A 27,530-nucleotide genomic window follows, 5' to 3' on the forward strand; every position below is an offset into this window, starting at 1 on the left:
GGCAAGTTGAGGCTGGGTACATACTAACTTCAGTACTCTAGGTGACCAACAGCCAACAGTGTAAGGAGCCCTTATAATAAAACTTAGGCAATAACGACAGATACTAAGTCAAACAGTCTGTCTTTTCATAAACTAATAAAACAATAACACAACATAAGAAATATTTTGAGATCCTAGCTAGAGGGACCTAAACCATGTTTATTTTGAAGGGTGGGGGGGTCACTTGCCCCCACCTGAGCCTTATTAGGCCCTGAGGACCGCATCCCCCAGGATCTATATATTTAAAGGGGGGGCATATTTGGCCCCGGGACCCCATCCCCCAGGCCCCGCAACAATTAAAGGTGGGTGCCCACCCAGGGCACCAACCAGACACTTGCTGTGCTGGCATTGGAGACGGCTGGAATGCCAGAAACCGGTCCTCGGAAGCTTGTTTCCGGTCCAGGGAAGACATAGCTGTTCAGTTCGGGCTGGACTGTTCCCATGAGGCACAGGGTCAGACTGATTTGCATATAGCCATGTCTTAACTGGGGTGGCAGAGTGGGCTAAAGAACGGTGATGGATTAAACCCAGATCTTTTGACTGGGTGTGAGTGTTTGATTGATTCAGATGCTCCGTCCATCACCACCCCCTTTTGTACGGCATTGGACCAGCCGGCAGGGAGCCGCTATTTATGCTGCTCCCTCCGGGCAGGAGCAATAGCCTAATCTGTTTCCCTGCCCGCATCAGTGTGGGCAGGAAAGCAGATCATATTCTGCTCCCAGGCGGCAGGAGTATTTTTAAAGGTTCCGCTGGCTGGACTTTGTATTTGCTCCAGTTTGGCGGGAGTTGTAAACATGCTCCTACCGGTGCAGGCAGGGAAACTGCTGTGTCCTAGGGGTGGACTCCGTGGGGCACAGCAAGTAGATGATCATTGAGATGTCATCAGTGTTGGTACTGACCATGTCTTGAGCAATGTAATATGTGAGGTCATAGACAGTGCATTGCAGGGGGGTAAGTTATAGTTGGCTCAGGTAACTATACCTGCTGAATTTCTAAAGTTTTGTATGAGTGAAATCTGAGCCTAAATGTAACGTCCCTGTAACCTTTTTTTGCAGTGAATTTCTAAGTTTTTTTAAATTCTATTTCCTAACTACAGCGTGCCTGTAACCTTTGGTTTAAATAGTTTTCCAAACTCTAACCTGTAACCTTTGAAAGAGGGTGTATAAGTGCCTGTGTGGGTCTGTGAGTGGGTGTGTGAGTGCCTGTCTAGCCAGTCAGCCTCCAGCCATCATTAGCATCCAGTTCAGCTGTTGGCCTTTGGAATGTATCTTTCACACTGTGGCGCAGAGGAGAAATAGCCAAGGAAACCGAGATACTTTTTAAGTCAAGGGTTTTCATTTTCATGTCCACTTTGGGTGTAGATCAAAGAAAAATATAGAAGCACTTAAAAAAGTAGTTTGGTTTATTCTTCACTCTCTTGCCTCAGAGAGTACTTGAGGGATTCATCTGCTCTATTCTTGCATCGCTAGGAAGAAGGTGGCTCCCCCGAGGCCCAACACTCCGTGGTAAGGCAAAAAAAAAAGAAAAGAGACTTTGTAAAGGACGTAGAACCTGAATCAACTGGGATGAGGGAGTGAAGGGTTGTGCACCCGACAGCCTCCAGTGACGCGCTAGCTTCTAGTCTGTTTTCTAGCGTGAAAGGCGATCCCCAGTTATTGCGGTCTAGCGGTTGCCCCACCCTACCCTTTTCTTCCGCCTTCCCTTTTACCCATACGGCCCCCAGATGGCTCCGTACCTTGGTCAGCCACGACCCTCCAGGGCCGTCGTGGGTTACGTTGTGTTGCCGGAGCGGGTCCGGCTCACTCTTTTCTGGATCTTGATAGACCGGTCCTTCGGTTGGCAGGGTCGCTGTTCCTGACTCCAGTCTCCGGTTTTCAACGCTCCGCAGTCCTCCCAAGCCTGGTGCCACCGAGAAAGTCTGTACTGCGAGGTCCTCTTGGTTAAGCGCCGTCAGGTCTCTCCACACCGCAGACGCCGAGTCCGCTGTCTCTTTTCCTTTGAAGGAGGAGATGTCAGCTGACATGGTCATGTGAGCAGCTACAACAGCAGGTAACAGAGAGGTCTTTAAGGGCCAGAGTTCCTCCTGCGTGGAAGGTGTAGAAGTCTGCAAATAAAGGAGGGGATACTGTGATAGGAAAGGCTGTATTGTAGCTTCATGAGAGGCGAGGCAGGGCGGGCATCCGGCAGCACTTCGTCACACACAGCCTTTGTTCAGAAGCCTGGCAGTCGTCACTAAAGATGTGCTTATACTTTAGTAGCACCCTCCAATCAAGCCATGGAAGCTCAGTAGTATGTGTGTGTGTGTGTGTGTGTATGTATATATATATATATATATATCAAAAGAATCCCGACCGCCTCTCGCTGCGGTCATGAACGGGCGCAGACCTCCTCTCCACAAATGATTTAATCAAAAATCATAAACCCCATCACACCAATGAAGTCTCAGCAGTGCAGAATTTATTTCTGTTAGTGTCAGAGCAAGTGCCCTCCCTGGGGCGTTTCGCTCCGCGGACGGAGCTTGGTCCCATGATGTATGTATATATTGTGAGAAGTTGGCCTGATATGTAGTGCTCACTATTCTAGTAATCACTGTGTATCATTCCAAACGACCCTTATTGATGATTGGTTGTAAGTCAACCTTTTAGACCAGCTATCCTAGTAGCATGGACAAGAGCAGTCTTTAGGCTAAACTCTAGAGGGCGTGTTAAGCCAGCTGTTATACCATCACATATACCCCTTGAACACCAAGTGAAAGGACACCACACAAGTTGTTATGAAAATAAAAAGGATATTTATTATAACACAACAGCCCTGGACTCTTTATGAGGACAGGGCGCTAAGCACAATATAAAGCTCTTAAAGAAATTCTGAAAGTCGCACAATTTACACAAATGCCCGAGGGGCACGGAAAACCATATACTACAAAAGTGGAATGTGAAATACTAGCAGGTAAGTAACTAGTCTCAAAGGCTTTAGGATCGCTAGGACTGGACTACTGAACCTTCAGATTACGAGCAGGAGGCCTAGGGAGATCGGGTGCAGAGTGTGCACTCTCACGCGGGATGCGGGACAAAGTCTATGGATGCTAGATTTCGTAAAGTTAGGGTTATCGGACGAATCCGACTAGGTAGAGCTGAAACGAAAAAGGATCTGGACACTTAGATAGTTAGGCTATGCTGGAGCACCAAAATGCTCAGTTTACCTAGCCCAGGGGCTGCGGCTGCATAGGGCTGAAAAGACGTCGGGAATCCTCGTTGCAGTCTATGGAGCCTGAAAGAAGAAGTTGCTGGCAGGCGACCAGTGATGAAGTTCGATGTGACCCACGCCTGGATCGGTGATGATGGATACCTGTAAGCAGAGGGGACCAAGTTCTGAATCACTAGCCAGTGATTAGATGGGCACCAGGATGGTACCGGACGAAGTCCCCTCGACCAGGTGAGTGGGCGACGCTGGGCTCTGCAGTCTCTCGGACCAGGAGGCGTTGTAGGCGACCAGGATGGAGGTGCAAGCTGTCCCACGAAGGTATCTGCTGTCGACGTCGCTGGACCCAGGATTGGGGCAACAACTCTTGGCAAATGAAAGCCCACGCGGTGGACTCAAAATGGCGTCTGGAGTGGACCAGGAGGGTCCGGGGTGCTCCTCTGTTTGAGGGGAGCAAGGGCCAGTCTGGAGCAACCAGACCAGCGATGGAAGTATCGTCGTTCGTCGTCAAGAGGGCTACAAGCCAGCAGGCAAGTGGCCGGACAACGCGGTGAGCAGCAAAGAGCAGAAGGGCCCCACGCAGATCTCGTGGATGCTGGGGGGCTGGACTTCGGTGCTTGAGCTGCTCAGGGTTAGGGCTTCTCAAACCCCAAAGCACTCACTCGAGGATCCCTCGGCGGTCGTGCTGGATAAGCGTCGTGCAGTTCTGAAGATGGCCGGTCCCTCGAGGTCTCGTCACACCCACGGATCTCAGCTGGGCTGATGATGTAGGTAGAGGTCAGAGGTGCCAGGGAAGCCGGGTCTCGTTGTGCTGGTCGGTCTGATTCCGGAGGAAGGACGTGCAGCAAAAAACGCAGTGTTCCTAGTTGGTGCCCGCAGATGCAGGGTGACTACTCCTTAGTCACAAGGGAGAAATCTTAGAAAGAAGTCTTGAGTTCCTTTCATAGAAAGTAGTTTCAGGATTCAAAGATGACCCCGTCTCCAGAATTTGCGAGGGGTTAGTATTCCAATTCGTATGACACCTTACTCGACATGTATTGATAAAGCGATACCAAAGATAGCAAATAACCGCGAGGATTATAATGCACTTAAGAGTATATGGTACGCGTTATCATAGAACAGCTATTAGGACTTGGTTCCGCAAGCTGCAGACGGGCTCAGCTCATGCCAGAGCACCATCTCACATAATTCCAAGCACTCTGCCTTCAGGATTGTTAAGGCCTGCCATAGGAGTGACTGATAGGAATACATGTGTCCATTGTAGGGTTAGATATAGGTATACTATATCTACAGCAAAGGGTGATTACACCACTTTGCCCCAGCTGTCGTGCAGCCAGTTGTGTCAGATTTAGATGGCCAGCCAGGGGTGGCATAATACATGCTGCAGCCCCTGGTAGGCCCTGGGTACACCTATGCCCTGAGTTACAGGGTCTGATAAGGTGGCCCAGTATCAATTAGATATGTACCTAAGGTACATGGAATCCATTTTACAGAGAGAGCAGTAGGCCTGGTGTCCTGATTGGCAGGGTCCCAGGCCAACTATGTCAAAAACCAGCTAAAACACAAGGCAAAAAGTTGGGGGCAACCATAGTCAGGAGCTACCTTCCTACATATATATATATATATATATATATAATCTTCATGCACTCAAAGCACTTTGGACTTCAGGGTTATCCTGTGACAACTATTCGATGAAATAAATCTGAAAATTCAACGCAGGCTAATTTGGCACTTTTGAAAGAGATACTGATGTTTCAGGCTGTGGTTCTCCTGGCATTCTCATACCGCACACCTTTGGGGTTCCCAGAATCCTACAGACAGAGTATAAAGAAGGAGAAGCGTCCACATCTACCTTGGGTGTGGACATTGAAGCAGTAGAGTAGAACCTAGAGCGAGTGTGGGGAAATATCTGCGTGGTGTAATTGCTACCACTGGCCTTTGCAGAGTCACTGCTCTTCAGAAGGACCAGGGCCGACCTTACGTCACCATCTTTAGGTCTTCCTTCAGTCCTACATTAAGTGGTTCCAGGTACAGCCTTCCGGTCACAGTGCCTTATCCTGAGCAGGGCAGCTGCATCAGGCCAGGTCCTGGGTTTGATTGGCAGGTTCCTTTCCCCAGCAAGGGTGGAAGAGCTGCAAAATGAGAAGAAGAATGCCCAGGACGTATGGCGAAGGGTGATCGAAAAAGGCAACCGTGCATGGACAGTGTTGCCTCTACCCAAAGCTACATCTCCAAATCCTCCTGCAAGGCCACACCGTTCACACAGGTGAGTGAAGGAAGCACTGGGCCCAGTGATAGTTGGGGCTCCTAAATGAGGGTTCATCTTCACTGTTTATTCTTGTTTACCAGTGCTCTGATTATCCTGCTCTTATTTTGTTGTTGTTAGTCCTTTTGACCTCAGCCCTCTGAAATCTCCCCATCTAATTAAAACCTGTAACATTAAAATTGTTTTAGATAGGTCTCCCTTTATTTGAGGTGCCTCCACTTTCACATCTTTTTTCTCCTGCTCATTTCACCCAATTATTATGTTCTCCAGTATTAGGGTGTCTTTCATAGATTCACATGCTTGAATATTCCCCATCGTCTAAGTGGGAGTCCCACCGTAAATAAAATAGCAATAAAATACTAATTGTGAGAAGTTGGCCTGATATATAATGTTCACTATTCTAGTGAGCACTTTGTATCAGTCCAAACAACCCTTATGGTGATTGGTTGTAAGTCAACCTTATAGACCAGCTATCCTAGTAGCGTGGATACGAGCAGTCTTCGGGCTAAACTCTAGAGGGCGTGTTAAGCCAGCTGTTATACCATCACATATACCCCTTGAACACCAAGTGAAAGGACACCACACAAGTGTTATGAAAATAAACAATGTATTTATTAGAATCACAACAGCCCTGTACTCTTTATGAGGACAGGGTACTAAGCACAAAACAAAACTCTCACGAAAATACTTGAGTTCGCACAATTTACACAAATGCCCGAGGGGCACGGGAAACCATATACTACAAAAGTGGAATGCGAAATTACTAGCAGGTAAGTACTGTACTAATAGGCTTTGGAATCGCTAGGACTTGACTACTGAACCTTCAGATTACTAATAGGAGGCCTAGGGGACTCGGGTGCAGAGTGTGCACTCTCACGCGTGATGCGGGACAAAGTCTATGGTAGCTAGATCTCACAAAGTTAGTGTTCTCGGGCGAACCCGACCTGGTAGGAGGAAAACGAAAGTGGATTCTGACCCTTGGATAGTGAGGCTATGCTGGGGCACCGAAATGCCGAAGTTACCTAGCCCAGGGGCTGCAGCTGCATAGGTCTCAAAAGACGTTGGGAATCCTCGTAGACGGACCAGGAGCCTGAAGAAAGAAGTTGCTGGCAGGCGACCAGTGAAGAGAGTTCGAGTTGATCCAAGCCTGGATCGAAGATGGATGACACCTGAAAGCAGAGGGGACCAAGTTCGTGACTACTAGCCAGTAGTCAGGTGGCACCAGGAGGGCACCGGATGGTAGTCACCTCGACTAGGTGAGTGGGCGACGCTGTGCTCTGCAGATCTCACGGACCAGGAGGCGTTGTCGGCGACCAGGATGGAGGAGCGAGCTGTCCCACGATGGATGAAGCTGTCGACGTCGCTGGACCCAGGATTGGGGCAACAAGTCTTGACTAATTCAAGCCCACGCGGTGGACTCAAAATGGCGTCTGGAGTGGACCAGGAGGGTCCGGGTTGCTCCTATTTTGGAAGGGAGCAAGGGCCAGTCTGGAGCAACCAGACCAGCAGCAGTGATGTCGTCGGGCGTCGTTCAGAAGGCCACAAGCCAGCGGGCTAGTAGCCAAACAACGCGGTGAGCAGCAAAAAGCAGAAGGGCCCCACGCAGATCGTTGAGATGCTGGGAGGCTGAACTTCGGTGCTTGAGCTGCTCAGGGTCGGGGCTTCTCGGACCCCAAAGCACTCGAGCTGGGCAGTCGGATTCCGGAGGAAGGACTTGCAGCAGACCGCAGTGTTCTTAAGATCGTGCCTGCGGATGCAGGGTGACTACTCCTTAGCCACAAGGGAGAATCTTGAAGAAGAAATCTTAAAGTCCTTTCGTAGAAAGTTGTGTCTTGATTCCAAAGATGATCTAATTTGGAAGGGTCCCCGCTCCTGCCTTTATCCTAAAGAAAGGGGTGGGTACGCGACTAGGTCCTGCCCTAGGGGTGGGACCAGGAAGGGGGGTGGTAACACCCCTCTCCCATGCCAGACTTTCCCCAGGCCAGGGGCTGGTGTGCCCCTGGAACTGGTTCTAGCCGGCAGATGCGTAGTGAGCACCGGGGTGCCACTCAGCAGTCACCTTCCTGTAAAGCCCTGCCTACCCAGGATACACAAAACCCTGTCTGGGATGGTGCTAGCACCGCCCCTGACAGGAAACCCTTTGTCCAAGCTCTCCTCGCTGGAAGGACTCCCAGCAGCAGGAGGTCAGACTCGTGTCTGTGGTGGCAGCATCCATTTTGTGGAGCTGAGGCTTCGTTTAACTTTAACCGGGGTTCACAGTTACATACATGCCGTGTCCCTCTAGAAGGGTGGAATGCTAACCCCGACGCCAGAATTGGCGAGGGGTTAGTATTCCAATTCGTATGACACCTTACTCGACATGTTTTGATAAAGCAATACCAGAGTTAGCATTTAACTGCGAGGATTATAATGCACTTAAGAGTATATGGTATGCGTTATCATGGAACAGCTATTAGGACTTGGTTCCGCAAGCTGCAAACGGGCTCAGCTCATGCCAGATTGCACATTTGTCTGAGAAATTAGCTGCAAGGCTTTTCCCTTCACTTGATAACTTGTATCCCAAAAATAGGACATTGAGGTGGTCTATTTAAGATTTGTTTAAAGTTAAATTTGTAGCCCTCAGCGGCGAACCCCAAAATGATGTTGCTCACCCTGGTCCAATGATCCAATGAATCATCATCCGTCGGATCAATATCATCCACATTGGAAACTGCCTCCTCATCTAAATTTTGAAGTAACTCTGTTACCCTAGCTGAGAAAAACCCAGGGCTATTCTTATTCCCTTGTGGCTGCCTACAGAATTGAAGCTGAGAGCCTAGGGTTGAAAATGCTGTCATATGTCTGCTTTCAGTCGCTATATTTTGGCAGAAATATCCATTTGAGATATCTAGTGTTGTTTTGTATTTCTTCCGCACAATTTTATTCATTAATGTGGCACTGTGTGCATTCTGTACTGCAAATGTCATTATGCATGTATTCAAATGTCTGTAGTCGAAAACTAGACTATTTACCTCGTTTCATTTAAAAAAACAAAGATTATTCATTGAGGAGGTGCAATTCACAGTTACACCTCGGTATTCAAGTTGATCTAAGATCTCCCTGACTTGTTTTTTCACTTCTTGTTTTATTGGGTACGGTCTCTTTGGAGTTATAGTAGTTTTTACTGAGATTACATGGTGAGGTGACTCAGCTTCCCACCCATCATGATTGCTGTATAATGCAGGAGCTAATGCTCCCGCCCATCCTGCACCTATGAATGTTTTAGTGATTCTGGAACGAGGCCAGAGAAGGCTGGTAAAATTACTGTTTCTCCTTTTTGGCACTCCATAACGATTTCAGGTGGCCAATCCTTTTCAGCCAAAAGGATGTCATAGCCATAAGTCAGGTTCTCCCAAAGAGGTCTTTAATTATTCTGGGGTTGTCCCCCTCCATTGGGAGTTTTATTTCGTATAATGGGTGTGGGACACTTACCCTAGTATCAGGTGTCTCCACTGTGATATGTTCATTCAACGCCGCCGTTACCAAAAACTCCATCAGGTTCTATCAAGCTATTGTTACTTCTGCTGCGCTGTCTAGCATCGTCAGAGCCCATTCCCCATTCAGAATTTGAGTCCTCAGTATCCTTGGCATTTCTAAATTTTAGGCCATTTTTAGGCCTGCTACCTGATTCTTTTTAAATTGAGGTTTTGATGTTGGTTTATCCTCTTTCTTGGAATTATAGTACGATGTGTATCTCTGGACCGTGTCCTTTCTTATCTGTGTTCTGACCGTCCTTCCCTCCCAGAGTTTTTAGATGAAACCTGAAAGGAATGAGAGGAACGTGTATCAGTATACCTGCCACGTTTCTTAATGTTATCAGGATTCCTAAGGTTGTATCTCGTTTCAGGGGATTCCTGTGGCGAAGACCCACCCCTTGATTGTGATCTATTATCTTTATTATTTAATTTTTTATTATCCCATTTCTTTTTAGAAGAATCAGGTGCTTGCTTGGTGTTATCTTTCTCAGGACCACACATAAATTGAGGTTTTGTTGCTCTAGCTCCCAAATTATCTCTACCTAATTTGGCGTATGTATCTTCGATAATTTTAAGTAATTCACTCTCCTGTTGTATAGGAGTGAAATCCCTCAGACGTTGGCGTATTGTCACTGCTGCTGCCTTCCCTTTTATGTTAGCCAACATATTAGTTGATACCTGGGCAAAATTTCCTAACAATTTCATCACTAAGTTCAGAGCATGTTCTGCTCCGTGCTCATTCTGTATCTGTCTCAATATGTCTGGTATTACTGCTATTGAAGGGATACCATGTGTTCTGGTATAAATGACAGCGAAAACTGTACCCCAAGAGGCACAATCCTCTATCGGGGGAGCTATCCCCATTGGTAAGCAGATTGTTAGCATTCTATATTTTTCTAGAGGGCTTGTGTTTGGGAATGCCTCTAACTGTGTGATTTTCTGAGCTATCCAGAATGGCAATTGTTAGTGTTTAGTGGGCATTTTACCCATAACAGTGTTCAGTGTTTGTGGAGTTATTTTAGTTGCAGTTCCTTGTATATGACCTGCTGGTGTAACCCTTGTTGGGTGAAGTGTGAGTGTTCTCATAATGAACCGAGTTAAGTTTCTGTAAAGCTTTATTACTTCTTTGTGTAGTGTACGTACGTCTGGCAATGTCTGGATGTGTTGCGTAAGCCACTGTGACTCCATCTCTGCTGTGCAGACCGAATCTTACTTTATCTGTTGTGTGTGAGGGCGCCTCTAAACCAGTTTATATGCTCCTGGTAGGTTAGCGGAACTTCAATATCCTCATATGGACAGTATTCCTCTGGTAATTAATCTTCAGTGTAGAAATGAAATGTGTTTGTGCATGCATCTGCTGGTGGGAATTTGACCCAGGAATAGAATACCTCTGTCCTGTATGACTCGAGCTCCTCCATCACAAAAGGAATCTGAGCTCCATTTAAAATCCTCTGCATCTCAGGGCGATCCTCTTGGCATCAAAAACTTTCCTCCAATCCCGCAGTATAAGGCTGGTTCAGGTGTTCAAGCACAACACCACCACCTCCACGTGGTATTGTAATAAATAGGGCGGGTGAGATCGTAGACTCTGTGCCCCTGGACTTGACTGCAGCACCAGAACATTTTCCTGGTGGCGCAGCACCAGGCGGGCTCCTTGAACGTCAGGGCAGACGAACTCAGACGTTGATACCTTGCGGATCACGAAGGGCAGCTACATCCGGAGGTGGCACAAGATCTTTTCCAAGAATGCGGAGAACCATGGCTTGATCTGTTTGTCATCGCTGAAAACATGCAATATCAGTATTTTTACGTGTTGGAGTTTCCAAAGGGGCACTCGCTTGGCGATGCATTCCACCTCAAGTGGAATTCAGGACTTGTGTACCTTTCTGCAAATACCACTCCTGGTGGCCCGAGTTCTCAAACAGATCAGAACCAACTGGGCTCAAGTCATCCTAGTGGCTCTAGATTAGGCAAGGTAAGGGTATGACGTCCCAAACTCCTGAGCATATGTATCGGTTCTCCGATCAGGCTGCCCCTTCGGGAGGATCTCCCATTGTAACAAAGGGGCAGAGTCCTCCTCCCAAACCTGTGCACGCTCCACCTTCATGCATGGAGATTAAGCAACGACAATTGAGAGTTTTCGATTTACATTGCAAGGTCTGTGATGTCATCTTGGTGGCCATACGGCCCTCTACTAAAACTGTATACGCCTGCTGTTGGTATAAGTTTGTGCTCTGGATTTCCTCACATTATATAGGTCTCCTTTCTACACGACTGTCCGAGGTGTTGCAGTTTTATCCCTAGGCAGGCAAACCCTTGTCCTGGGCACTGTTTATTTATTTATTTTTTTATTTATTACCGGTCGGCTATTTCAGCTGTCCTGTCACGGCCAGACCAACCTTCCTAGTTAAAGTCACCAGTTGTGACTCGTTTTTTGAAAGGTTTGCTAAATTAGTTTCCTCCTACCCCTTTCATGATGCCCCATTGGGACCTTGATCTGGTCCTCATTTCTCTTGTGTTTCCCCTTCGAGCCACGGCACAGCTGTCCTCTGCAATTCTTGACTCTCAAAACAGTATTTCTAGTGGCCATTACATTGGCCATGATGGTCAGCAAACTACAAGCTCTGTCTGTTCACCCGTAAACCAGCTTTTTCCATGATCTTTGCCGCCTTCTTGACAAATGTAGTTACCACATTTCAGTCGGTCAGAGTATCACCATGCCTACTTTTTTCGCTATTCTTCATCCTTTCAAGGAGGAGAGACTCCATCACCTGAACCCAAGGATAGCTCTTTCGTTCTACATTGATCGCACCAAAGACATTCGGGTGGACGATGAGCTCTTCATTGGGTTCACTGGAGCGAAAAAGAACAAGGCTGCACAGAACGGGACTATCTCTCAATGGATTATGCTCCACATTAATACCTGCTACGCATTCAAACAATCAATCAAACAGCATTTGTAAAGCGCAACACTGTCACCCCTAGGAGTATCTGAGCGCTGTGTTTCCGTTGAAGAGCCATATCTTGAGTCTCTTTCTGAAGTCTGCCAGCAAAGGGGCTGTACGAAGCTGGGCGTTAAGGTCGTTCCAGGTCTTGGCAGCGATGTAGGCGAAGGAGCAGCCACTGCTGCTGCTGCGACGGATGTGGGGGGGGGGGGGGGGGGTGGGGTGCCAGGGCGAGTGAAGAGGAGTCCAGTTGTCTAGTGGGTTGGGGTAAGTTCAGTCTATGGTTGAGGTAGGAAGGTCCTAGGTTATGGAGGGCTTTGTAGGTGTGCATGAGGATCTTGAGATGGCATCTTATCTGGATGGTGAGCCAGTTGAAAACTGTCAAGTGGGGAGAGATATGAGTTTTTTTGAGGAGGTCCAGCATGAGTCTGGTTGCAGCATTCTGTATGGTCTGGAGTCTTGTGAGGAGCTGGGTGGAGATGCCAGCATAGAGGGCTTTGCTGTAGTCGAGGTGGCTGGTGACGAGTGCCTGAATAACCGTTTATCTGGTGTTGGTTGAGATCCATCTGTAGATTCTGCGGAACTTGTCATTTCATGCTCAAGTGGCTGATGCTGCGGTTGTGTGCATGGTTGATGTGGGTGTGGATCCAAATTCTGCAGGCAACCAGCTGTGGTCCCATGCAGAGGTGTTCTTCCCGAAGATCAGTACTTCAGTTTTGTTGGAGTTGATTTGAAGGCAGTTGTCTCTCAGCCATTTGGCTACTTTGGTCATGGCATTGCAGAAGTTGGGTTTGGCTTTGGAGGATCAGTTGATGTCTGCGTAGAAGATTATATTGAGTCCGTGGAATCTGACGACGTCTGCAAGGGGGGTCATTTAGATGTTGAACAGGGTGGGGCTGAGGGATGATCCTTGTGGCACGCCGCATATGATGTCTTTGGGTGCGGAGATGAAGGGAGGCGGTCGGATGCTCTGTGTGCGTCCTGTAAGAAAGGAGCCGATCCTTTTGAGGGCGTCTTGCTGTATGCCTGTGTTGTAGAGTCTGTTGGTGAGGGTGTTGTGGAAGACTGTGTTGTATGCCGTGAAGAGGTCAAAGAGGATCCGGGCCATGGTTTCTCTACAGTCGAGGAGTGTTCTGACGTATGTGTCAGCAATCAGCACTGTCTCAGTGCTGTGGTTAGCACGGAAATCTGATTGAGAGGCATCCAGTAGGTGATATTGTTCCAGGAATTTGGTGAGCTGCTGGCTTATGTCTTTCTCAGGAACTTTGGCAGGGTAGGGGAGCTGGGAGATCGAGCAATAGTTTTTGAGATCGTTGGGGGTCAGCTGAGGCTTTCTTTAGGAGGGGTCTGACATCCACTTGTTTCCATCTGTTTGTGAAGGTTGCTGTGGAGAGGGAGGTGTTGAGCATGATGGTGAGGTGCATGCTGATTGAGTTTGTTGCAAGGTTGTAGAGGTGGTAGTCGGAGGGGTCAATGTGTGCCCTTTTGGATGACATGATCTCTGAGGTGGTCAGAGCGGTGACCAGGTGGTGATGGTTTGGCTGGTGTTCGCTTGTTGGTTCAGCTCATCAGGGTAGAGGGTGGCAGGTTGGATGTTGAAATTGCTGTAGATGTTAGTGCTGTGAAAGTAGTCTGAGAGTGTCGCAGAGTTCTTGGGAGGAGTGGATGGTGTTCTCTTTGGCTGTCTTGTTAGAGAATTCATTGACTATCTTGAAGAGTATGTTTGTTTGGTTGGCTGCGAAGTCGTTGTGGGTGATGATGGCTACTTTATTGCCTTCTTTGATGCGCCAGCGATAGTTTCTAAGTGCTGTTTTTTGAGCTGCTCTGTCGGCGGGATTCTTGGTGGTGTGCCGTAGTTTCTCCAGTTGGTGGCAGTTGCGCTAAGTAGTCCTGAGTTCTGGGGTGTACCAGCTGGCAAGTTTGGAGCTTAAGTTGGATTTTGTACGTTTCAGTGGGGGCGACTCTCAGCACAGTTGGTGATCCAGGCGGCGAAGTTCGGGCGGCCTGGTTGAGATCTGTTGAGACCTCCGGCTGGGAGGTGGTGAGGGCCTGTGACCACTGAGTTTCGGTGACCTTGCTCCAGCTGCGGTGGGAAGAGATCTGACCCCTGTTGATGGTGTGCTAGGCGTTGCTGATGGTGGACTGTATGGCGGTCTGGTCAGTCCAGCTGTGTTCGGTGGTGTGGCTTAATTTGATTCTGTTGTTGGAGGTGAAAATAGGGTTGAGTGTGTGTGCAGCTTTGTGCGTGGGTTCAATGATGAGTTGGATGAAGCTGATGTTCAGGTTCTCCAGGAAGGTGATGGAGTTGACGTCGTTGGGGTCGTCTATGTGCAAGTTGAGGTCGCTGAGTAGGACGTAGTGGAGAGAGTCGATTGCTAGGCGGACAGTGAGGTTGATGATGTCATCACAGAATGTTGCTCAGGGTCCCGGGGTTCTGTTGATGAGGGTGCTTCATATTGTGGTCTTAGTGTTAGTTTGTAGTAGAAAGTTGAGGTGTCCATGAGATGTGTGTTGTTGTCCTTGGTGATGATGCATCCTATGGTTTCCCTAAAGATGATGGCGATGCCTCTGCCTTGTATATTGGCCCGGTCACAGTGTATTATCTTGTGGCCTTCAAAGGTAGCAGTGGCGATGTCGGGGTTCGAGGAGGGGTTCAACCACGTTTCAGTGATGAAAGCAACGTCCTTGGTGTCCCAGGTTTCCATGGTGTGTTTGCAGACTGAGTTGATGTTGAGCAGGATACAATGGAGCAGTTGCGGGGTGTTCTTTGTCAGGAGTCGTGCGGGATCTTTCATAGGTTGTCACAAGAGAAGAGGCAGTGTCGGCAGCTGATGGATACTTTGGTAGATCGTGGGGAGGAGGAGCCGCAGCTGTTTCGGCATCCGGGGTCCAGGTCCAAGAGTTCCATGCCTGTGTACCGTCGGGAGGTGTTGCCTTCATCAGTGGACATGGTAGGTGGTCCTAGAAGCAGACTTCTTAGGTTTTGCGACTCCATTCCACCAGGGACAAGGCTGCTATTACTGTATTGGCACACAGGGTACCTATCCTGGACATCTGCCAAGACGTTACGTGTGCGTCCCTCCCCATATTCACAAAGCACTATTGCAGGACAGTCCGGTCTGTTGAGATGGGCACTTTTAACTTTGTTTTCTAAGATTTTCTTGTTTGAGCAGTCCTCAGACCCACCTTGAGATATTGCATTGGTATCCAAGCTAAGGTGATGAATCTGCGACTAGAAGTCTCTATCAGCAGAACAAATTACTTACCTTCTGGTAGAGACTCTATCCAACCACAGATTCTCCACCGACTCACCCATCCTCCTCGTTCTGCGAACTGGGCTCTTCCCCCCTAATGATCCAATTAGACACTGCTGACTTGTCAAACATTGTTTTTTATTTGTCTATGTTTTTGGGGCAGAAATAGTATGCGTTCCAGCCATCCCCCTCCCGCCGCCACCCACCTCTCCCCCCAGATCCCAGCCCTCCTCCCCTCAGCCAAGGTATAGCAACAGACAGCCCAATCCTGAGGCATGTGGTCAGCCCTCATATGTTCATATTTCAGTTACCAGCACCACCACCAAGCTTCCCCCGGAGTAATAGCCTTGGGAATATTCTAAGGTGAGGAATCTGCAGCTAGATAGTCTCTTCCCAAAAGAAATTTACAAAGCAGGGTGGGGTGAGGTAGTTGAAGCTGTGTCACGAGTCCCTGTGTCTCCAGACACAACTGCAACACCAGGAGATGTTCCTGCTGGTTTGCCACTTGGAGGGTGGAGGGGGCTAATCATGGCATCTTGGTCCAAGTTATTTTCGTCTTCAAGAAGAGTGAATCGATCTGTTGCTAAATGCCATAGCAGCGCCTTGAGACCCCATGTTTTTGACTGCATATCTTATAAAAAATGCTGGCTTTATTATATGAAATCCTGCAACTTTGATGCTTGCGACCTCCAAGATACCTCTTATTAATACTTGACAAAACACTGGACTTATAGCTAACTCATTACTTTTCAAACCAAACTTGGATTATTGTGAGATTTTTCTTTAGTTAGCAAACCTTCAGATCCACTAGCATATAGATAAACTACATTCTCCAAAAGCAGCTTAATGATTGAGGAAGAAGAAATCTGAACTCTTCATACAGTTCGAGCTAATCATTTTTTAGATTTGAGATCTAAAGACATAACCCTTACTTAAGAGTTGGTATGGAGTGCAAAGTTTCTGCTAATCTTCCGCTATTTAGCCACATTTCACCATAAAGACATATATGCACAATAGCTCAAACTAAATCAGTTCCTAAATTGATAGGATTACTTTATGATGCAAGCTAAATGTTTTCAGTGATTTTCTCCTAGCAGTTTGTGTGGCTACAAACTCGATTGCTATGGGGTTCCATTTGTGTTGAGTAGTGGGGCACATGCTGTGTTAGAATTAACAGCGACAGAGCCTCATCTACATCACATTTGAAGCGACTCTTTCTGGAGGGTTTTCAGTCATGAGCTTATGTGCTTTCCTTTATGTTTGATCCTCCTTACCTTTTTTGTTTGGATGGAGAAAGCGGTGCTGCTTGGCTCTGTCTGGGGAGTGTGCACCCCAGCCCAGAATTCTTCATAGAAAGCTGTAATGCTTTTGACCCATTAGCCACCTCCGCACTCAAATGACCATGACCAAGCATGTGAACTGAGACCTTCCTTTGATGTGGAATGATACACATTGCGGGGCTCTGTGGTCAGGAGGGGCCCCCAAGTGCACCTATATTTCTTAAAGTAACTGAGGACCTCTCCCAGGGCTGTTGAGAACTGACTGTTACGGCAGCAAAGTCATTATAGCACAGGGCAGCCCTTTTTCTGTTAACTGCAGGGGAGTGCAGCATATCGGGCTCCACAGTATTGTTAAACTATTCTGCCAGTCCCCTATGGCAGTGTTCTTCACCCATCCTTGAGGTGTATGGATGCATATGCTTACACTACGTTGTGTATTTGTTGCTTGTATGCGCTTTATATGTGTTGGATGCATGTGGAGAATAAACAGTGCATGTGGCTAGACCCATAAGGTCAGTTATTTGGTCCTGTGATTCCAATATCTACCCTTTTCCTCCCCTAATTTGTTATGTTACTTTTGTTCTTGCACCTTTTATACGCTGGACAACTCACAATGTATTGCTCGATTTCTCTCCAGGAAGTTCCTCTTACCCAACAGCACAATGACATTTGGAAAGAGCCGAGGAATGGAACCCCATATGTTGCTGCAAGCCCCGTAGGAGGGCAACGAAAATCAACAGCTGTTTCTGAATCATTTGACCCATCAGAGGTAAAGCAACTGACAGACCTGTAGTGAGGTACATTGGTGGGCTGGCCATCAGTGCTTGGTTTGCACTCATAAACTTCACAACTTCTACTGCTTTCTCTGCTTTTTGTCATGCTTTCTTTGTGTTCTACTAGGCTTCCCCTCTGTCATTTTGAACTGCTAAACACTGAAAGGTCCTTTCTAACACTTGCACCTCCACCCCTGCATGCTTTCTGACTCAAGGTGAACCCTTTCTGTCATGCCCATTCCTGCCTCCTCGTTCCCAGGAAGGTGCCATTACCTGGGGAAATAGTTGTTACGCATTATCCAGTCCTTGCCCCCCTGCAGGGTTCTAGCACCTACTTATCATTGGTCAGCATGCTTTCCTACTGACATTTGTATCCCTGGTGGTTTTCCATTCATTGTCACTTCTCTCCCAGTCCTTTTTATAGTCTGGTTTGGCAGAGCAGCTGTCGCCAGACAATTATGTGAGCATTACTAGAGAAGGGCTTTGGCTCCACCCACATGTTTTGATTGGGCAGACGTTGTATGCTTCCACAAAAAAGTGCTTGCCCTCACACAGCTATGATCTTTTTGTTTAGTTACCCATCTGTGTGAGCTTGCACTTCCTGGGGCACCCACATGACAATGTAATGCTATTAAATTGTCTTAGATAATTGGATAATTTATATTTATTTCTGACAGCAGCACAGATGGGAGGAGGGCAGTCATTAACTTACATAGATTGTTAGGTCTGGCAGCACAGTTCAACTGTCGCCTGACCTTTTAACCTCTACCAATATAATTCTACAGTTCTTCTTCACATATACATATTAATTCTCATGCTATTTATTTGTAATGCTTCACATTACCATACTTTATGTAAACAGTAGTCCTACGAATGATAAGGTAAGGAAAATATTATAGAAGTACAATGAGATCTATAACATTGTGGTCCAGCTGGACAAAAATATTCAATATTTTAAATTTGCACAAATAAGACAAAACAATAAAGTGGAAACACAAACCCTGTGGCAATTAGAACAAGAAAGGAAACTCAAGTGTTTCATGCTGCTTGAAAGAAATCAGGGGATTGTCGAGCATAAATTAGCATAAACACCTCATCACTAATTAATAAAACAGTGTTAAGGTGTTGTGGAGTCCACAACGTTTTGATCCCTTACACAGAGGCACCGGGATCATCATCAGGACTTAGTCATATTAGCCTGAGATTTGTACCTGTTAAGGTGGGGAGAGAAGGGGTGGGGGAAGAAAAGAAAAGAAGGGGGTTAAAATTAAGGAACAGAAGAGTGACCATGCAGAGTATAAACTTATGGGCAATCATGTCGGCATGGTGATACTACATTGTATGTATCTAAGGGAGTGGTAAACGGACCTGATAAAGAGCAGTGCACTATAGCTAATTGTGAGTTAAGATTGGGAATAAAACTATACGGTAAGTGATCACAATAAAAACATGCACACAAGTGAGCTGTTGCGCAAAATTAGGTGATTAGGTGTGGCATATCCTTGAAACAAGGGACAATGAGCGATGCAATGCTTACCGCTAGCAAAAAGCTGTAGTAATCTCACAAGGAGACTAGGATGAAATGGGAAGGCAAACAACTGCCAACCCTAAAGTGGGAAAATACAGGGGGTTTAAATTTGGAGTGCTGATGTGAAATAATCAGAAAGTTGAGCATTGCAGGGGACAATTCTTACCATAATCGCATTCCGAAATTAATTAATTCAGAATTTGCCACATTGGGTAATCTGTAGAGGAAGTAAGAGGTATTCAGATAAAGAAACAGAGGTGCTACAAGCTCAGTAAACCTCACAATTGTCCAAATTACTTACCGATTAGCCGGCCAGCAAGGGTGAAAACTCGGCAGCAACAGTGATCTAACCGAACAGGTCGACTGCGAGTGCTAAAGTGAAGTAATTGCAGGACCAGAGGTTAGAGAAAATCTACGAAGGTGTCATGTGACAGTGTGATGGTGCGATGGAGGCCTCGTGTGTGTGGAGGGTCCTGGAGCTGTCCTGAGATTCCTGGGGATGGTGCGACGCCCCCCTGACAATGCGGGCGTTGGCCCGATTCCCGCCGTCTTCCCCTGCAACTCTCCTGGTAAACCGCAGATGGCGAAGGGGAAGCAGTGCTCAAGTCAATGGTGTCAGCGGGCCTCCTGGAAACGTAGGGCTCTGGGAATGGCCTCACCACCTGCTGTGTGACTCACAAGCCCTTCGGTGATTCTTGTGGTGCTCTTGCCCCCTGCCGGGCAGATACAGTGTACTAGCGGGATTGAATGGGAGAGGGGAGAAGATACTATTAGAAACTGCGCAACTTCACCACCATTAGAGGGTGGACGACGGGCCTTAGTACTTTGACAACTTCCAGCGTCGCGCCTGTCTATGCCAACTGCTGACTCTCCCGCTTTGTCTGGTCGGGGGCCCCACGGAACGCACTGTCCCGCATGTGCTATTGCAAATGTTGAGACGCCTGTGCGTAGCGTGCCCAGCTTGCGAGATTCTAAGGCGCCCAGCTCCTTCAAGACATATCAGTGGTCTGTACCCTATTTACTCTTCGTACCAAATTTCCATCATGGGAAGGGTCGATAGAACACCAACTTATCTCCTATTGGATGCAAAAAGCACTAAATCTAAAGAGGTGGACAGGGCGCGCTCTGCAGATTCCGGCGCAGATCACTCGGAAGTTAAGCAAATGTTTGCCACTATACAAAAAAGTCTGCTGGCAATGGACGGCAAAATTGACGCTCTGGTGTACCAAATAGACAGGATGTCAGAACGCCTTGATAAGCAAGCGGAGCGCACAGACATGTCCGAACGTAGGATCACTGAGGTCGAGGAGGCCCAGACCGAGACAGACCTGGGGCAAAAACAAATGGCTAAAACCCTTGCGCCATGCTTCAGGAGAAGTCGGAGGACTTGGAGGCTCGGTCCCGTCGCGGCAACATACGTGTAACGGGCCTACCAGAGTCAATCCCAATGGGCAATGCTGAACAATTTAGAGAAAAACTTCTCATCTCCTTATTAGGCCGCAATACTTTCTCAGACCTTTTTGTGATTGAGAGAGACCACTGATCACTGGGCCTGCGTCCCACTCCAGGTGCTCTACCTCGCCCAGTGATAGCAAAGCCTCTGAATTACAGAGATCGCGACTCGGCCATGAGACAGGCCGGAGAACTGGGGGAGCTCCAACATGAAGGTTCAGCGATTTCACTCTGTCCCGACTTAACCGCTAAAGTCCAGGATGCTCTACGACTCTTCAATCCCCTTAAGAGAGAACTCCGGGACCATAACATCTCCTACGCTATGCTGTATCTGGCAAAACTAAATGTGAACCTAGACGGCTCTTCCCGCATCTTCATGGACCCGAAAACTCTGCAAAAAGCCATGAAGGACATACTCAAGAAATATAGGCTAGAGGCTGCGCGATAACACGATGGAGGCGGAGGAGGACGCACAAGAAGGCTCCCTAGAAGAAAATGACTAGAACACTCTGACTGTGATACCTCCACACTGTAAAGTATTGTTTCCATAATGCCGCAGATTTTGCTCTGTTGCCATGTTGGGTCGGTGGATATGTCTCTTCCTGTGTGTAGATGGGTTCCCGAGCTGGTTGCCCACCGGAATCACACTTTACACCGCCAATAAGTAATAGATATATGCATGTTTCATTTAGTGCTAAAGGCAATCATTTGTGCTCACACGTTGCGACCTCCTTCTTGTTGTTGATTGTATGATATCCTTTCGGTGGGGATAATACACCACTGGGATTGTTGCTTATAGCATTGCACCCGTTTACTCAGCCTGATTTAGTGGCTCCTCACCAATATTTGATTGCCTATATACATATAATTCTATATGGCTAGACGCCGATGGCTGCTTCTAGTGCTTCGGTAACATCCGCCCCTGAGTGTTACACACTACATGGCTAGTTGCCATCTTTTCCTAGAATGGGGAGGCGGGTGGGTACGATTAGGCTGTGCCACGATTGGGGTGACATGGCGTGGGTGGGGGGAGGCAGGGTTTGTTTTGAAGTATGATTTATTTTCCTTGGTTTTTCATATTTTTTGGTTTTGGTATTATTTTCAGAGACACATACACAATGGTATACCTAGCGCAGCTGCCATACGATTTGCTCGCCTACCAGATGCTCTTAGAGCAATTTCCAACAGTTACAACTGCAATACACCACCCTAGGCGATGGAGACCACGCTAAGGTTTGTGTCCTGGAACGTTAGAGGTCTCGGTGATCAACGTAAGACAAGGAAAATTATGTTGTACCTCACCAGGCACACTATAGATATCACCCTCTTACAGGATACGCATCTCCCAATGACACATCTCTCGCAAACCCGAAGCAAAATCCGTGGCACGATCCATGCTGTAGGCTTCACCTCACGTGCACGAGGGGTTCTCACTTGGATCAACCCCAAATCTCGCCTCCCACTTGAGGAACTGCACACATACACTAATGGCAGGTACGTGGTGTCCAGGTGTCAGGGGAGGGGCTTGAATTGCTTACTGTGTACGGTCCCAATCACGTGTGTCCTCAGTTCTTTCACGACCTGCTCACACTAGCTCATCGTTTGCCTGACGTCCCACATTTATGGGGGGGAGACGTTAACTGTACACTTAACGCTGACCTGGATTGATCGGGGGCCCACCGAGGCGCCGCTTGCGGACTGCAGAGACCCTTCTAGCGCTCTGACGAAATTGCATCTAGTTTATGCTTGGTGTACCCGGTTGGGTCTGACAGGTGGTTTTACACATTATTCACCTCCCCACAATCTCCATACCCGAATAGATTATTGGTTTCTGGCGGGTTCTCTTAGGCAACAAATACGCGACTGCAAGGTCTTTTCCCGCACTTATTCAGGTCACTCCCCTCTGTTACTCGCACTGGCTACTACTGCCAGGCGGCCCCCCGTTCACATGGCGCTTTCCCCCGTACGCGTTATTAGACGAAGCCTTTAAGATAGAAATATTGGAAGCTATGGATTACAACCAACCTGGGCTCGGTCCAGCACTTCTCTACCATTTGAGAGACCTTTAAGGTGTATGTACGTGGGGTAGCCATATCTAAACATTCAGGAGTTCTGAAATTGATTAGAGGGCGGTTAACTCGATTGGAGCAAAAGCTTTCGGACATAGAGAGAGACATGTGTGCCTCTGGTGATCCTTTATTACAGACCATACTTAAGGAAACACTTGAGGAATATCACATGGAGGCAGACAGAGAGGTCAAGTTGATGGGCAAATATGCAGTGGCGCAGGTTCTACGGGGAAGGAGAGCGACCTGGTACAACACTAGCGAATCTCATGAGAGGGCGCTGTGACACTACTCAACCCATACAGCTGGTTTCAGAGGAAGGGGATACTGTTGTAGACCCGGATTGAGTAGCTGAACATTTTCGGCAGTTTAACGCTGATCTGTACAAAGCTCGGAATCACTCAACGCCCTCTGATATGCTAGAGTACCTAGAATATATTAAGTTGCCCTGGCTGTTGGACTCTCACAGAGAGTACCTGATGCGTCCCCTTGAAGCGTGGGAGATACATTCTGCTCTGTCTACCATGCGCTCAGGCAGGGCATTATGCCCCCCTCGATGAGGGAGGCGCTCCTGGTCATTCTACTGAAACCTGGAAAACCCCCACAACACTGTTCCTCTTATCGACCCCTCTCACTTTTGAATGTGGATACAAAGATCTTTGCTAAAGTATTAGCTAATAGATTGAGCCCCCTAATGCCGACTCTTGTGGGCGCGGAACAAGCCGGCTTTATACCCAGATGTTCACTCACAATTTACGTACAGTCTTCGGAACCATTCAGCATACCAAACCAGGCCGTTGCGATTTTCCTTAATGCTGATAAAGCATTTGACTCTGTGGAATGGAACTTTGTTATTGATCCTGGAGAGAATGGGGCTGTGTGAGGTCTTCATACGCCTGATCAACACGGTATACACAGAACCGAGGGCCCGAGTACGGGTGGGAGATGTAGTCACGGCCCCTCTACAAATATCACAGTGTACCAGACAGGGATGCCCACTCTCCCCGTTGCTATATGCACTGGTGGTAAACCGCTAGCCTGTGCATTGCACGAGTATCACAGCCACAGAGGGGTTCGGTTCCCAGGGTACAACTTCATTATATCAGCGTATGCGGATGATACTTTGCTCTATATTCGCAACCCTGCTCAAAATGTATCTCCTATCCTCAGTGAGGTGGTGAGATTTGGCGAATGCTCTGGGTTGATAATTGACTGGGAGAAATCAGTTGTACTTCCTCTCACCCCGGCAACACTCCCTGAGGAATTAGACATTCCCCTGCAATGGATCACGGACCCAGTACGTTATCTGGGTATTTAGGTCCATACAGACCCGGACCAGGTATTCCATGAGAACTACGGTCGAGCCATCAATAAGCTCGAGGAAGATATAGTGAGGTGGATTCGTATCCCCCTCTCCCTTTTGGGCAGAATATCCCTCATAAAAAATGGTGGTTCTTCCCAGATTTTTATTACTGTTTTTTAAATATTCTGATGGTATTACCTGCACAGTTATTTAAAACTCTACGAATACTATTGATTAGACTGACTTGGGCTGGCAAACAACCATGAGCAAGTTGAGCGGTCCTCACATTACCATACTCTATGGGAGGACTTGGGTGCTCCTGACCTTGACTTATACCATCGAACAGCCCAGGCCTCACACGCGTATTACTGGCTACACCAACAGACGTCCCCTCCGCATCTGCTCATAGACGACTGTCCACAGCCCCTGCCCCTTGGCAACAGCACTGTTCCATGCCCCGAGTCACACTGCAGTTGTCTTAAACTCGATAAACGCCACTACGCATGCTTGGAATAATCTTCTTAATCGACAATCGCTTTCAATATTATACTCTCCGGCTACCCCTATGCTTGGTGTGAATGGCTTCCGACACTCACCGCACCAGAAATGATAATCGCATTGCTCTCCCTGGGTCAGGATACTATTGGTGACTTCTTTAAGGAAAGGGTAGGTAGAGATGGTGACAGTTTGTTACAAATTGAGCCCTCGCCGTCAGTTTTAACCACCTTCCATTACTTCCGAGCCTGCAGTGCACTGCGAGAAGTGCTCGGGAGGAATTACTGGAACCCCTAGAAGTACACTGCTTTCCGACTTTAGTTCGAGCTAGCTCCCCGAAGGACTGGTATCCTTTATTTATTCTAGAACCATGGAGCTTCGGCGACACACGTACACAAAAGCTAGGCTTGATTGGCAGTCTGACTTAAAGATCATGATAGAGGACAACATGTGGACGTATTGTTGCAAGGCTACCAAGCGAATCTCTCTAAATGGCCGGCACAGCCTCATACAATTTGAATTCCTTAACTGGATATACCACACACCAGTGCGGTTACGCAGATTTTGGCTATGTGAGACAGCTGACTGTAAGAGATGTGGGATGAGTGAGGCTGACTTTATACACCTCGCCTGGTTGTGCCCCACTATTGCGACCTTTTGGCTACAGGTCTTAGCCTAAATAATTGCAGTCACACAAGAAACCCTCCGCTCTGACCCGTTGCTAGCCCTGCTTGGCTATTCCAAGAAATTGCAGAAACCAATTAGACTTTTGGTTGATATTGCCCTATTATTCGCTAAGCGTGTCCTTGCGATACATTGGTCGCACGGCCCCCCCTTCCCACTTTGGCACAATGGTCCAGAGATATGTTGTATTGTACTACTCAAACAGAAGTGTATAGTGAATTGTTGCCTCCCAGGAATCGTCCTAAGAACTTTTGGAGTCTGTACACCACATTATGGCATCTCGAGCTCGAGAGACTCCTTCTCCACCTGCCACTACGAGGGGGGCTGGTCAGTCAGAATGACCCCTGCTGAAATCAAATCACCTAGAGTAGTGTCTGGATTCGGGATGATGTGTCCTCAATAATGAAATGTTTGTATTAATATTTCTTTTTAGGCAACTTTTATAGGTCCAGCTATTTGAAACCCTTTATGTTCAAGTTTGGTTTATGTTCTCATTGTTAGTTATTATTTCATCGAATTAGATTTCGTATGGTAGAACACAAAGAACCTGAACCAAAATCTTCCATGCCGAAATCCTCTCTGAAAGGGACAGATAGTCCTTCCAAGGAACTTCCATCTGAAGATGCACCCCTGGATCCAAAATAAAAAAGACTTACTTTTGATCCAAAAACCTGGACACCTTCTGGCTACTCTTCATAAAAAAATGAAGTTGGACCCTACAGGATATACCCCTATACCTCTAAAGAAAAAAGAGATATTAGTACTAACCCTTCTTCCCCTTACATACCTCCCCCCCACTCCTATTTCCTTTTTTTTGTTTTTCTCAGAGAAGCAGTAATTCAATTAATCCAGAAAAAAACAAAAAAGCATAAAATTACAAAATAATGAAAATGGAGAAACAAAAATAATGAGAAAGAATCTGTCCCAAGAAATAAAAGCAAAGCAAGCAAACAGGTTAAATCATGATTCCTCTATCCCCTATTGCTCCGTGATGGGCACCCACACCTGGCAACCCCTTTTTTTTGCTCTCCGGGCTTTACATTTCTATAATGCCATCTCTAAATTAAACACACGGAAAATTCTGGCATACCACGCCTGATATGTGGGAGGATCCACATCCTTCCATTGTGAGGCAATCATTATGCGAGCTACCGCTGTTATCATGAAACAAAAATATACTTGGGTTAGTTCCAACTGTAAAGTCTTGTCACAGCCGAGTAGCATCAGTGTTGCTGTTAAATAGAACGTCCACCCTGTACTTTGATACAGGAAAGTTTCAATCCCTTGTTTCAATATATCCAGTTTGCAGCAGTCGAAAAACATGTGAACCATATCAGCAGGGCACTGTCCGCACCTTAGACAGAAGAGATTTTCCCTTTTTCTCCACGCAAATTTTGCTGGTGTAAAATATAATCTAAATACCGTTTTAAAATGTTGTGCTTTAAGATTGTCAGATAAAAAAGTCTTTTTAAACAGTTTGAAAGATCTACACAGGTCGACATCCATATTCTCCAGCTTGTTTCCCTATACACTTTCCTACCTGGCTTTGTCTGTGTTAGCCCTCAACAGTATAGAATATAAATCCTTAATACGAGGCTTCCTTTACACTGCACAATCTACCAGCCGGATTAGATCCAGGCTTTTAAGCTGTGATACCGCAGATTTAGTTGTCTCCCTAATTTGTATATATTTGAAAATTGATCTAGTATCTATCCCATACCATTCTACAAATGTAGGTTTATAATATCTACCAGGTTATTAATTCCAGCCTGTCCCCTTTAAAAACATTTAGGAAACATCATCTTGTAGATTATCCATTCTTTTTAGATCTCCACTTATCTTTTTAGGACTCGCCTACGCAGCGCGCATGCACTACATAGGAGACCTTTAGCCGTTGTTCTGCTGTTTTTCGAAGCACACACTCGTGCTTGTGGCGGCATCCACCTTGCGGGAGCGAGCATGGGGCGTGCCACAAGCACGAGTATGTGCTTCGAAAAAGAGCAGACTGCACGCGCACTCCCTCACTGACGTCCCTTCATTGCTTAAAGAGTAGACTGCACGTGCAGTCCCTCTCTGACATCCCTTCATTGCTTTCACTGGGCAGTCATCCCCATTGTGCGAGTCCCTGCTGCCTACTACCTACTACCCCAAAACTACTGTAAACCCTCAACACTCATCCAAACGAAGTTTCTCTGTACTGTTGACAAATACATGAAGGTCAACCAACTTAAACTCAAGTTACATTACTGGAAATCATAACCTGGATAGTAGCAGACCTACAAATTTACAGCAGTTTGCCCCAAACAACTAGAAATGCCACTGAAATAGAAACCCCGCCAGCTACAATAAGAGTGCAGAAATCTTGCAGTGACTCTGGATTTTACCCCATCACAGACCTTACAGGTTAGTTAAGTCACAAAGTGCATTAAAAAAAATGTGAAGACTGCAATGCTTCTTTACACTATTCGGGTACCCACAGAAACTAGAGGGTATTTCTACTGTTGCAATGTTACAGAAGGTTTTGCAGATATCTTGCACCTAGGGGCTCACATATTCTTACTTTGCAGACCTCAAAGAATTTCAAACACCACAGTAAGACTACAGTTACACCTTCATACAAGACAACACATCTCACTGCTGGTGCTTCAGGCATTAATCTGGTCACATATAGCTAGCTGCTCTGCCTTTACGACACTCTACGCTGTCCACAGATCTATGCACAGGAAAGG

At 47.0% G+C, this 27,530-nt stretch overlaps 1 protein-coding gene across 2 annotated transcripts in view; it reads left to right on the forward strand.

Annotated features, from left to right (window-relative positions):
- TDRD5 (tudor domain containing 5) overlaps positions 1–27,530 on the forward strand; it is a 1,550,608-nt gene that overhangs the window by 1,272,807 nt on the left and 250,271 nt on the right. For both annotated transcript variants that reach the window (XM_086955296.1, XM_086955303.1), the window contains exon 13: positions 17,138–17,269. In XM_086955296.1, the coding sequence (XP_086811422.1) occupies positions 17,138–17,269 (132 nt within the window). The remainder of the gene's footprint in view (positions 1–17,137; positions 17,270–27,530) is intronic.

This window comes from Lissotriton vulgaris, chromosome 1_1 (genome assembly GCF_964263255.1).
Source record: "Lissotriton vulgaris chromosome 1_1, aLisVul1.2, whole genome shotgun sequence".
NCBI lineage: Eukaryota > Metazoa > Chordata > Amphibia > Caudata > Salamandridae > Lissotriton > Lissotriton vulgaris.